General features: G+C 33.0%; 1 protein-coding gene and 1 long non-coding RNA gene across 2 annotated transcripts; one reads left to right on the forward strand and one right to left on the reverse strand.

The window, feature by feature from the left end:
* Positions 1 to 6,838: 6,838 nt before the first annotated feature.
* Positions 6,839 to 13,089, reverse strand: LOC110032023. The gene is made up of 2 exons (XR_002294810.1): positions 13,011 to 13,089; positions 6,839 to 7,323 (listed from the first exon to the last, which is right to left on the reverse strand). It is a non-coding gene; the product is annotated as an uncharacterized LOC110032023 (long non-coding RNA).
* LOC110032014 (heparanase-like protein 2) lies at positions 7,083 to 13,351 on the forward strand. The gene is made up of 9 exons (XM_020735517.1): positions 7,083 to 7,326; positions 9,306 to 9,342; positions 9,438 to 9,630; positions 10,241 to 10,392; positions 10,471 to 10,704; positions 10,794 to 10,983; positions 11,521 to 11,646; positions 12,248 to 12,347; positions 12,867 to 13,351. Exons 1-9 carry the CDS (start codon positions 7,105 to 7,107, stop codon positions 13,218 to 13,220), a joined length of 1,608 nt encoding a protein of 535 aa, XP_020591176.1. The 5' UTR covers positions 7,083 to 7,104; the 3' UTR covers positions 13,221 to 13,351.
* Positions 13,352 to 13,579: the final 228 nt, after the last annotated feature.

Raw genomic sequence — 13,579 nt, forward strand, 5'->3', positions numbered from 1 at the left:
ATGATAATCAGACAATGATATTTGGGTTGAGTGATGGGGATGAGGTGGCAAGTAGTCATTAACAATGATCATCAAGCAAAGCTCTGTGTATTGCCAAGCGAAACTCTAGTGTTTTCAAATCTTAATTTTTCTTAAAATTTTTTTTCCTTGCTAGCCAAGATTGTGGGTATTTTCATTATTTTTTGGAGTGATGTTTTGATAATTTTAGCTGAAATCATTAAACACTCTATTGGACGGCCCTGTGTTGATTTTAGTGATTAAGTGCCTTAGTGATTTTGAAATTAAGTGATTTGGAGTTCGTTAAATTTGTCTCGTTGGGATGCTTTTTTTCAATGGCAGTATAATCTAAAGATCTTTTGATCTCTCAAACAATGTGATGAGGTTTTCAACTATGTTTCAAAAGCATGATTAAAACCTATTTGGAATCCAGATTAAAATATTCTTGGCATTATTGAGTTTGTCGCATCAAAATATTTGATTTGATTATAACTTTGTTAAAATCTGAATTCAAACCGTTGTAGTATTTAATTAAATACTTACATAGAGATTTGTGTTTTTTCGGTAGATGGACTTTTTTATGACACATAAAATTGTATTTTGAAACTCACTGGATTGTCAAGCTTTGCAACGAAGCAACTTAATTATCTGTGTCATGATCCTTTTATTTTTTTCAACCTCTAAAATCATATAGTAAATAATATCTCTTTTTTGTTCATTCAATTGGACGTGTAACATGGTAGTAGGTATCAATCTCCATCTACACGTTAAAATGCATTATTATTCCAACTTATTTATCTTAGAACTGCTTTTGTTGATTTTTTTTTTTTAATTTGAACGGTATACAATCGTTTCATTATCTTCAAATTTTTAAAATTCAAAATAAATTTGCAGATAATGAATTTTTTCAATTTCTGTGCATCATAGGAGCTTATGTGGAATAAATTTTCATTTCATATAGATCATACAGCATTCATGGCATAAGAATTTTTTCAAATTCTAAAATTTTTATGATTTTATTTAAGGGTGGGCATTATTCATCCAATAAAAAAAACATTTAATTTTTTCTATCCATCAATGACTTTTGTCTCTTATGCTTCAAGATAAGAGTTATTATGCACCTTAGATTTTGAACGAGTAATGCTATACTATCTAAAAAAAATCTAGCGACTCTTTTTAATAGATCATTTAAAAGTTTTTCATTCATTTTATTCATGAAGACCTCTTTTTTGTTTCATTTGATTAAGGGGGATTTGTGTTTCAGACTGTAACTGTTTAAGAAATTGTTTTCTGTTGTAAGAAAGTCTGCCCCAGCTTTACAACAACTTTTATAAAAAGTTGCAACCGCCCTAAAAGGTTTTGTGAGAGAGTTTTATTTATTTGTTATTAATTTTGTTTGGAGGGCAGAGTTGATATTTCTCTGCATGTGCTTGCTGTTTAAATGTCAGCTTGAAGTTTGCTTTTTTAAGATGCGGGTGTGGCTTGAAGATAATTTAGCTATAACTCTTAAGGATGTGATAATTGAGAAGGACCTCTACCAAATTGTCGATTCGTTGATGTTGATTTAAGCTAATTTTAATTACATCATTGTCCTGATTTTGAGAGCTTTTGTTATTTCTGTTTATTACTTCTATTTCAAATTCTCAGCACTAGGTAATGGAATCAAATTTAACTTTTCCTTGGGCACATTAATCTCTCTTTTTTTCTTTTTTTTTTCAATTGTCATATTTTAAGCTGCATTTTGATACACCGCACCCTAAGCTTTTTTTATTGGCTAACAAGGCGTAGATCCATATTTATATGTGATACGTTCCAAGTATTTAGTTATACTAGGTATTTGCACACACCTAGAGATGGCCGGGGCTCTCGGCCATTATATATATATATATAGAGAGAGAGAGAGAGGAATAAAAAACGACAAAGCAATTTAAAAAAACCTGGAGGGGAAGTTAATTAAGCAATATCATGCTTATATTATTGGGCCATTTACATGCATACCACCCAATTCATATGTATTTACATATCTAACACCTAAACTTTACTTTTTCACATTTATCACCCAAATATTTCATATCATATAAAAAATAACACCACTTTTAATTTTAGAAAGTGAACCAGATCTTTTCATGCATAGAAAATATGGCATGCATGTAAAAATTAAAATTTGTGTGTCAGATAAATAAAGAGGAATTTAGTGGTATGTATGTAAGTCTTCTCATATTATTTTGCCTCTTAAAAATGTGAAAGAAGACAAAGTTTGCAAGCAAGTGGGGAAAACAGCCAAAAGAAAAAGATGCCTTGCTGACAACATAGAGCATTAAACGTGTAAGCCGCTTCCATTCTCTTCTATCCATATACCAAAACTCTTGCCGCCACACCGCAATAATTCTCCGATTATCTTTATCTTTCACCACTCTTTCTTTCACCACTCAAAGCAATCCCTCCTTCTCAATAAGACCAGCCCTTCATAAAACTCATCAATTTCTACATCTATTCTTCTTTTTTCTCATCTCTGGCATCATTCAATGTGTCACTCTTGCCAGCCCGATCCTCCTCAAAGCTCTCTAGAGCTCTGGGATGGATGGTTTTTGCGCAGTCGTTTTCATCGTTTATTGCCGGTAGTGGTTGAGGAGAGCATGCCGCCACCTCCGTCGTCAAACGAGAGAACAAAGCAGTATTGTTTGTGCTCGCCGACCCACCATCCTCGATCATTTCGATGTCGTTATCATCTGGTTCACTATCAGTGGACTGCTGCAAGGGCGTGCAAGATTATTGAGTGAGGGAAGTCTCCAAATGGTGAGGTAGCTATTCTGTATTGGAAATTTAGGGCTTACTATGATCCAGAATATATATGCTTAATACTAATACAATATTTTCTATTAAAAGTGTATTTAATTATCTTAAGCTGTTCTCCGCCAATGAATTTCTAATTCGGCATCAGAATTATGAATGTTTTGCATGAATTGGTTTGGCTTTGCATTTGCCATCTTGCAGTTTTTCGCGGTGCATGTATTTTATCTTTATGGGTCTTGTAAAGAATAATGTTAGTTGATGCGCTGTGCAGGTTCGCTGTTCTTATTCGAATGAATTTTTTTGCCATGGTGATTTCAATGATGCCAAAATTTATTGAAATTCTGTTGTTCATAAGACTAACACGAGTAAATTTTTGTGCTGTATTGTTTTATTTATTTTGAGTCTGAATTAATTAATTAAATAAATAATATAATATTTTTTATTGATTTTTTTTTTGCTGCATTTAATAAAATTAATTTTCTTTATAAACCATTCGGGCTAATTTTAAGCCTAATAAGAGCTGAAATGAACTAACAAATTTGAAGTTAGCCGGACACAAAAAATACATGGAATTCGCTCAATCTCGGCTCGCTTGTACCCCTAGCCCTATCCCTTCATGAAATGTGACCATCTTAGGGCTTATTGCACGCATTTAGGGATGTCGATCAGAGTAACCATTGCTCCTCCAGTGGCCAGTGGTGGTGTTCCATCATCCTGAAATACTTTCACATTTTGCCCAGTTTGCTCGCTTTTATAAGCAATTCTTCGAGTCCTCTGGCATGTGCATTATAGAAACCATTCTTCTTTGTAAGATGAAATATTCTGAGACAAAATAGTGATATGACTTTAGGCTTTTTGATTGATCATATATATATATAAATTGATCCAGTAAATTTGACTGAGAATCAAGATCTATCAAGTCCAGCATGGCTGTTTGGTTGAGAGCCTTGAAAAGAATATAATCCTGAATAAGATATAGAATATCTCTCTCAAAATCTATAAATAGTTCCAGTATTTTTGTTTTAGAGTGAATTTCTTGATCGCACAGAACTTTAATGTTTTCACTGCTGCTTGAAATCTCCGCTTTATCATTTAGTGTTCTTGCAATTCCAACTCGGTGTTCTTAGATTCCGTATACTACTGTTCTTATTTAATCCTTTTTTATCTTCTAATGGCGTTTCAATATTCAATTTACGAGCACAGCTCACTCTCTAAATTAAAATGGATGAGTACGCAATTAGAGTATTTGAAATAGCTCTATTCCCCCCCCCCCCCCGCATAACAGCATTTTCCACACAACCTCTTTAAAGGATACGACAACATTTCTTCTAAATCATAGATTCATTCTAGTAGAGAATGCAGATTAATTACCCTCAAAATAAGATTTTAACGAACTTTGTCATTAGCAAAGCCGTTTTGCTGATGTCTTTTTATTCAAAATTTATCTTAAAAAATATTTGATAATGTGAAATGCAGTATAAACAATAAATTATATAATATATTCATTGAACAATTTTGCTCATGTAGGGTGTGTTTGGGGCAGCTTTTTAGTTGCGGCACGAGAAAGAGTTTTGTGGCGGCTTCTGGGAATAGGTTGATGTAAACTTAGGCCACGAGTTGGACCCCACAGCCCGAGTTTTGTTCGCGTGAATGTCTCTGTGTGGCCTTGGTTTTATTCACTAGCCCTTAGTTTTGTTCATTGTTGTGCCCTTGCTGCTGTTGTTGTGCCTCGCAAAATCCATGCCCTAGCTCCCTTGGCCTCTCCCTCCCTAAACCTAATCGGCAGTTTTGGTGGCATCTCTCATCTTCTTCCTTGCTCCCTTCTCTCTAGTCTCTGGTTCCGGTGATACTCTCCTACATCGTCTTATGGTATCATCTATTCGATACAATTAACATTGATATTGTCGGTTCTAGTTTGAGGTTTGTCCTGTGTGACTTGCTCTTTGAGATTTCTTGCTTTGCTCTATTTGTAGTTTCTGGCATTCTTTTCATTGTTCGTGTGACCTTTGCTCTATGGTAAGTGTTGGGATTTTTGGCATTATCTGTGTGACATGTGATCTATGCTATATGTTAGATTGGTGTATGAATTGAGAGCATATTTGATTTTTGGCATTGCCTTTACCTCTCGATTTTTGATCCATGTGGTTAGTGGTTCGATTTTTACAAATTGTTGGCCTCTGGAAAGAAAATACGAGGTTGGCTTTTGTGAAATCTAAAATAATTGCTAGACATAGGACTGCACAATTTGAGGTAGCCCCTTGTGTATTTATATTTATAACAACTAAGCTTTACTTTTTAATATTTATACCACCCAAATCTTTAAATTATATTAAAAATATTATTATTTTAATTTTGTTAAAAAGTAAAATACATCCTATATAATATATCACATATATTAATTTTTCTAAATATTATCATTTTTTAGTTGTAGTTAGAAAATATGGATTTGAACTCAACAATTTTATTGAAATTTCTTAAAAGTTGATTTTTTCAAGCTCGAAATCATCACTATTTAAAATATGTTATTTGTATGACATTAAATGAGACCTAAGACAACTATTACAACTCATTGTATATTCATTCGCACATTCAAATTGTTTATACATAATTTTAAATAATTAGCTTGTTGCAATATGAAATAAAAACATTTTTAATTTCATCAACAGTATGTTGTCACTAAAAAAATTATTATAATTATAAAAATTATTAATAAAATTATATTAATGTTCTTTGAAGAAGAAGTAAAAAATTAATAATGTTTTTAATTATTTTATATTTTTTTAAATAGCATAACTAAACAAATCTCATTATGTTGATTACGTTTAAATAAACATAATTATTTGATCTCTAAAAAAAACATAATTTCAAAGCCCCTGCGGAGGGCGCACGCAGAGCTGCGCGCGCCCTCCGATCACAGCCGCACATCGCGGCTGTATGACAGTGGGACTTTGCTTCTCGTGAAACAGAAGTATTTCAGCTTCAAAAACTTTTAACACCTTAAACCCCAACTTCAATTTTTTTTAAAACTACTTAAACCTCTCTTAAATTAATTTGGGACTAATTTGAAACTTTTTAAAAGTCAGGGACAAAAATGACCTCTTTAAATAGTTGAATGACCATTTAAACACAATATATATATATATATATATAATTCAACCTTCATGGTAATGCTTTCCACATTTCCTTCCTCTTCCAATGCCCAAAATTTACTCTAAAATGTGGAGAAAAAAATAGACCATGATAGACAACAAAGCCATTTTATTATATAAATTTAATACTTTATATTTAATTTAAATCATAAATATACTTAGTTATTTCGGAATTTGAATGAGACTGATCTAATTCAGTCAGGCCAACCAAGTGTTCTCTGTAGCATTTCATTTTCTTAAATTTAATGCACGAAGAAAATAAAAAAAAAATAGGTTCTGATGAGAAATGTTACCGTAGGAGTAAATACTAAGGAAAGCTAAATTATTTCAATGGATAAGAAAAATGGGTTTGAATCGGTTGACTCTGAAAGATACAATCTAAAAATGCATTAATGATTAACTAATTATAAGTGATCTAACTCTTTGCATATACATCCAATCTAATTAATTTTTACGATATTAATCATTTTGAATATATTTTTACTTAATTTTAATTATATAAAATTTGAAAATATTACGAGTTATATCACTTTATACTCACATTATTATTTTTATTCACATTATATATTTAATCTATTATTTTGGATTAAATATAATAAGTAATTTATTTCAGTAGATGTTAAGGTTGGAGCCAGTCAGATTAATGACCTCATGTGGGTGACATCGTTCGAAATTATAATATTTCTTCTTTAAAATATTTTAAGTTATTTAAGCATTGGGTGGTATGTTCGTAAATATGCGTGTGTCAAATGCATGAGAGGACAAAGAACTCAGAGATCTGCAAAAACAAGACATGAGGCAAAATGAATGAGATGATGAATATGATTAAGACCAATGTTTTACTCGTAAATATGTATATATCATGCATTTCTAATGATGAGAACAATGACCGTTGGGCGTGCACCAATGAACTATGTCATTAGATATATTTAAATTTTTAGTTCAGCAGCTCTATTCGATAGAGATGAACACCGCCTAGTTCAACATTACTCCTATTCTCCGACCAGAATCAGTAATCAGTTAGACCAATTTTTGGAACTTGTGTTTTTTGATCTTATCCCTAAAGAAAACTGAAAAACAAGCGCAGCTAAACACTATATTTAAGGAACCTTTGTATTCCCTTTCATTCTGGAATTTAGATTTTTGACTTGATATAGTGAAGAGAATGAGGGAGATGAGTTGCAGATACACTCTTCTGTTCTACATTCTTCTCATCATCTCAAACATTCCTCATGGCCTGCAGAAGAAAGTGACAGTCTCCATCCAGTCGGTGACAACTATAGCCAAGACTGATTATAACTTTATCTGTGCGACTTTGGACTGGTGGCCACCGGAGAAATGCAACTACAATATGTGCCCATGGGGAAATTCTTCCATTCTTAACCTGGTATTTTAGTAGTAGAAATTCATTAGATGAAGGATCGGGTTGAAATAAGGAGCTTTTTGAGCTAAGAGACAGAGACAATGAATAAAGAATGGTCTTTTTTTGGTGTTTAGAGAATAATCAACTTTTATTATAATGGTCGCCCTTATTTACAGGAGGATTTGTTTATACATTACAAAATAGTGTATTTATTATACACAAATCTCAAGAGAAATCCTATATATATATCTCTCTTCTCTTCTTTTGGTGGAAATCTTAATTAACATTATCTTGATAACTGTTCCTCTAAATGGGATAGTGAACCGAACCTCCTAGGAGAGCTATCTCCTTAGAGAGATTCCTGAACAAGTTCATCTATCGGGAGAGTTCATTTTCTAAGAGGGTTTATCTTTTGGGAGTTATTATACCGGATGAGCTCATCTCTTGGATGGGTTAATCAATTGGAATAGTTATTCTACCAGCGACTTTTATCTCGTGTAAGTGTTTATATTCTGGATGAATTCATCTCATAGGAGAGTTTTTCTCCTAGACAAGTTAACTAGATGAACACCTTGAACCTAATCTAAGAGCTTTCAACCACACGTACAAATAACAACAACAATAACAACAACAACAACAACAAGCATTTGTCCCACTAAGTAGGGTCAACTACATGAATCTTTTTTCTCCATTGCGTCCTATTGAGTGTCATATTTTCATTCAATTCTAATAAATTAAGATCATGTTTTACACAACACGCCCAAGTCTTTTTAGATCTACCTCTACCTTTTTAATATAAATTAAATATAAAACATCTACTCTCCTAACTGAATCATCAGATGATCGATGTTTAATGTTACCAAATTATCTAAGACGTCTCTCTCTAATCTTGTCTACCACTAAAGTTATATTAATCATTTCACGGATATATTCATTTCACATTTTGTCTCTAAGAGTCAAGTCACTCGTCCACTTAAGCATTCTCATCCCAACAATATTTAAATTAATTTTATGCTTCACTTTTCTAAGCAAACATTTCGGGCCATAAAGCACTACAGGTTTCATCATTATCTTATAAAATTTCCTTCAAGTATAAGCGGTACCTTCCTATCGCACAATAGACCCGATACATTCCTCCACCTCAACCATCCAACTTGACTTCTACTAATAACATTCCAATCTAAATCACCATCAGTTTGAACAATAGACGGTGATATCTATAATGTTCACTCCTTTTAAGGGTTTGATCACCCATTGTTACAACTCTACACTAAATCTACTAATAACAATGCTAGAAAGTGTCCATCAACGAAAAAAATTGGGCTTGGAAGAAGCAGACTATACTTTTACCATGGGCTTCGAAAACTCATGCCTTGGCCTCTTTCAATGAGAGTATTTGAAAATTTTTTACCTTCCACATCAAATTTTTACAAAGCACATTAAATTTACGATAAGATATAACACAACAATTTCACTATTACTTTGTGAGGATTTTTTGATATAGTTCAAGGTTTCCTATAGATCAAGCTTCTATGATTGATTACCTCTCCCAATAACAAAAGTGATATTCCGACAAATGCTAGTCGTGCGAGGGTTGATTGCTGAGTATGTAGCAGCAACAATTTAGTCATAGATTAGGACAATTTACTCTCCTTACCTTAGGGTGGATGGTAAAGAAAATGACAACTAACTCGATCAATCTATCATATGTCTATTATCTCGAGTTGTCATAAGATATGATCTATTTAGTCAAAAATAGTCGTAGATCTAACACGACTAAGGGATTTTTATGGGTTGCATCATCCAAAAAGATCTTGCAAACATGAGGTGAATATTTATTTATTGGGACAAGCTTCAATCAACCGTAATTAACATTTACAATTCAGAAACTCAAGCCCATAACTGAAGGCTAATCACTAGAATTTATACCAATGGTATAAAAACTGTATTTTAAATTTAGCGAAGCATAGTTTAACAATTGGTTCACATGTTTTTGGCCGCAGGACTTGAATAATACTATTCTGAACAATGCAATTAAAGGTATATCTACGAAATTTCATGGGGTTTAACTTCATTTCTGCATGCATTTCAGTAAAAATGGTGAATTACTGATATTCGTTTCAAATTAAATGCAGCTTTCAGTTCCTTAAGGATTAGGCTGGGCGGCTCTCTTCAAGATCAAGTCACGTACAAAGTTGGGAAAAATTCACCCCCATGCAACAGATTTATAAAATTGAAAAAACCTGAAGAAGGGCTCTTCGGTTTCTCTACCGGATGTCTTGACATACCCAGATGGGACGAACTCAATGTAATACTTAGCAGAGCAGGGTAATGAGCTTATCTCAGCTTCTTGAATGCTTTATAAAAAACTAATATATCAAGATTCTGAACATTATATTTCATGTACAGCTTTATGATTTTAATACACAAGTAAAACAGGGGAAAAATGCTATTTCTTTTTCAATTATTGATATGTTTAATGTCATAACATTTATAGAGTTTGTGATCCAAATTTTACTGTGGTCTGACCGAAAAGTTCACCTTGTGTGTGCTTGAGGGTGCGCGTGTGTTAATTAGGGCTTTGTACACACCAATATATATGAAAATTTGCACAAGGGTTAAGCATGTTAGGAGAGCCGTCACACTCCACTTGTAACCTTCTTTTATTTTCATATAAGGATTATTTCTTCTCTGCGTGTAGTTTTTCCTGGCAAGTTTTTTGTCCATGAATTTTGGTGTTTCTTAATTTGTCTCTGTGATTCGTCTCTTCTTAATTATTTTGTAAAACATCCAAAGTATAAGTAAATACCAAACATAGCCTGAATTATTTCTTCTTCTAGCATTTTATATCTGAAAAAAACTTTTGCGATAACATGAATTTGGCACCATCCAATATCAAATTGTGACTCTTTATTGTTTTATGATGGATAATTTGCAGAGCTGTGTTAACCTTTGGGCTCAATGCACTCTATGGGAGAAGAAAAACTACATCAAATGGCCTTTATAATGGCGATTGGAACTCCCAAAATGCTCGAGAACTCATTAATTACACCGTCTCAAAGAACTATATGATTGATTCCTGGGAATTTGGTATTCTTACAACTCACTATTGGATCATAACTTACCATTTTTTTTCTTCTCATCACCATTTGTTTTGTACATAATTAGGAAATGAGCTCTCAGGAAGTGGGATTGGTGCGAGGGTTGAAGCCGATCAATACGGAAAAGATTTGATTTCACTAAAGGCTCTCATTGATGAATTATACCAAAAATCTTCCTCCAAACCCAAGATTTTAGCTCCTGGAGGCTTCTATGACCAAGCCTGGTTTAACAAAATGCTTCAAACTTCAGGGCCTGATGTTGTTAATGGTGTGACACATCACATCTACAACCTTGGTGGAGGTTAGATAATGCAAATAATTGCTTTTAACTTGTTATATAGAATCTACAAAAAGTAATATTTAATATTTGGTTGCCTTTTTATAATCTAGGTGATGATAAAGGAATAATACAGAAGATCCTGGATCCGTACTATCTATATTATATAGTTCAAACTTTCAAGAATGTGGCTCTCACAATAAAAAATTTTGGGCCATGGAGCTCTTCCTGGGTTGGTGAAGCCGGAGGTGCATACAATAGTGGAGCCAAAGATGTTTCAAATACCTTTGTAAATAGCTTTTGGTGAGAAATTCCAGCCTTGAACCAAGCTTTTACTAAAAATTGACCATTATTCCTTTAATTAACTCGCTAATTAACTCAAGAAAAAATGTTATTTGAAAAGTTTAATGCTTGCATATGTTGTAAAATGCATGGCATAATTTGTTTTTGGGGCATTTACATACATGGCACACAATTCTTATGCATTTACATATGTCACAACTAAACTTTGCTTTTTTACATTTATTCTACCAAATTCTTTCACATTACATAAAAATACCACCATTTTAACTTCTAAAATGTGAAATACACTTTTCCATGCATAAGGTGGCATATAAGTAAAAATTGAAGTATAGGTGTTAAATATGTAAACGCATTAGAATTGAGTAAAATGTATGTAAATCTACCTAGTATGTAGTTTGTGATTACTACTATTTTGTAATTAATTTGGTGTTTTAATTAACTGCATTTAGGACCAAAATGTTGTTGTGGAGTTTGATTAAACAAGCCTTGCTCCCTAAGTATCTGATATCAGTTTATTTGTTGAATATTTTGGAGTAGGTACTTAGATCAGCTTGGTATAGCATCGGTGTTTGGCTCTAAGGTTTACTGCAGGCAAGCTCTGATAGGAGGGAACTATGCTCTCCTCAACACTACAACTTTTGAACCTAATCCTGATTATTATAGGTCAGTCTACTTTGCTTCTAAATAAATTCTTTATGTTCACTTGTAAAATGTGAATTTTGAGTTACACTCACATTTTGCAAAAAATTTGAGCACATATTAAGTTTTAGCCATGTTTGTTTTCCAAAGAACTACTAAAAACCCTTTTAGACATTTTTTTTTAATCCTTAGTTGTCCCTTAAAAATTGTAACAAATGTTTATGCGGCCAACAATCATCATATCTAATGATAAATATTTAGCTACATTTTATTTTAAAAGTAAAATAAAACGGCGCATGTACACAAAAATTTTCATATTTACATTCTCTAAAACTCAAAAGCTTTTATTGTCACATCAAAAACATAAACATTACTAACTTTTTAAAAGTTAAATGCACTCTTTCATTAATAGTTTTATGACACCAAAGTGCTATAAATATATACATGCAACTCTAAATTTAGACGTGTAAGTACATAGAAATAGTATATGTAAATATTCAATATATATATATACGCACACACGCGCGGGCGCACGCGCATACTTAGGCCATTACATAAATTATAGTAATGATAGAATACTTTGACCCAATTTTACTAATCTTAACTTCCTTTTTTTCTTTATCAGCGCTTTGCTGTGGAGCAAATTGATGGGACCAGAAGTTCTCCAAACCACTCATAACGGCTCACCATATCTTCGAGCATACACCCATTGCTCAAAGAACAAGGCAAGGATACCAACCCAATCAATAGACAATTTCCTTACAGCTTATTTACAAATCAAGCTTTTCTAATTTGGAAATTTACAAACATACCACTCGATTCTTATGCATTCATATCTGACAACTAAACTTTAATTTTTACATACACACGACCTTACCCATGCATGAAAAGGCATATTTCTCTTTATAAAAGTTAAAATCGTGGTATTTTTTTTATTTCATATGAAAGATTCGGGTGATGTACATGTAAGGAGTAAAATTTAGATGTTAGACCGGTAAATCCATAGGCATTTTGATAAGATTCAGAATTCCTTAATTATTGTATTAGATCAAGTAATGTAATTAGATTAAATAGTGTAATTAGTTACAAGATTGGAACTCCTGTATTCTATAAATAGCTCAACTTTGAGAAGGATGGAATGAAAATGCAGTTAGTTGTCTAGTTAGTTCTCTATTTTATGAGGGTTAAATCTTGCATATGTAAATTTCCCGTCTAATCAAATATTTATATAATATATTGTGCAGGCCGGTGTTACTCTGCTGTTGATCAATCTATCAAACTCCACAACATTTAAAATTTCAGTAGAAAATGATATGAACTTATATCCACCACAACAGAGGAAATTATCAGCGAGCGCAATGGTGGAGAAAGGCGAGAGAGAAGAGTACCGTTTGGTTCCAAAAGACGGGAAGCTTCAGAGCAGGGTAGTGCTTCTTAATGGGCAGCAGCTGCAGCTCACAGGGAGTAGAGATATTCCCGAAATCAATCCCTTTGTTCCAGGCCATCGTTCTAGGGCTAAGGTGCAGATCTCTCCTCTCACCATTGTTTTCGTTAGATTTAAGGACTTCCGTGCTCCGGCTTGCCCTATAAAGAATTAGGGCATCTAAGACCCCCTTTTTTTTAAGGGGGGCATCGAGACTTGATAGACAATGTATGATTATAACTAAATGAATTTGGTTTGTATTTATCATTCAAGATAATAACCGCTCAACTATATTGCCAATGTGTACCAGGGATACACTGAAACACTTTATGACGTGTACTAGGAGACTATTATACGAGCTCCGATCATTTCTCATTCGCCTAAAAATTTAACCATGCCATACACTCGTGGGGACGTGGGGATTCAAATCCTAGATCAAAGGTGAGTTACAACTGACAAATAGATGTTCAGTTAACTGATCTGAATACACGACACAAATATATATATATATATATATATATATATATATATATA

Source organism: Phalaenopsis equestris, unplaced genomic scaffold (genome assembly GCF_001263595.1).
Source record: "Phalaenopsis equestris unplaced genomic scaffold, ASM126359v1 Scaffold000002, whole genome shotgun sequence".
NCBI classification, from domain to species: Eukaryota; Viridiplantae; Streptophyta; class Magnoliopsida; order Asparagales; family Orchidaceae; genus Phalaenopsis; species Phalaenopsis equestris.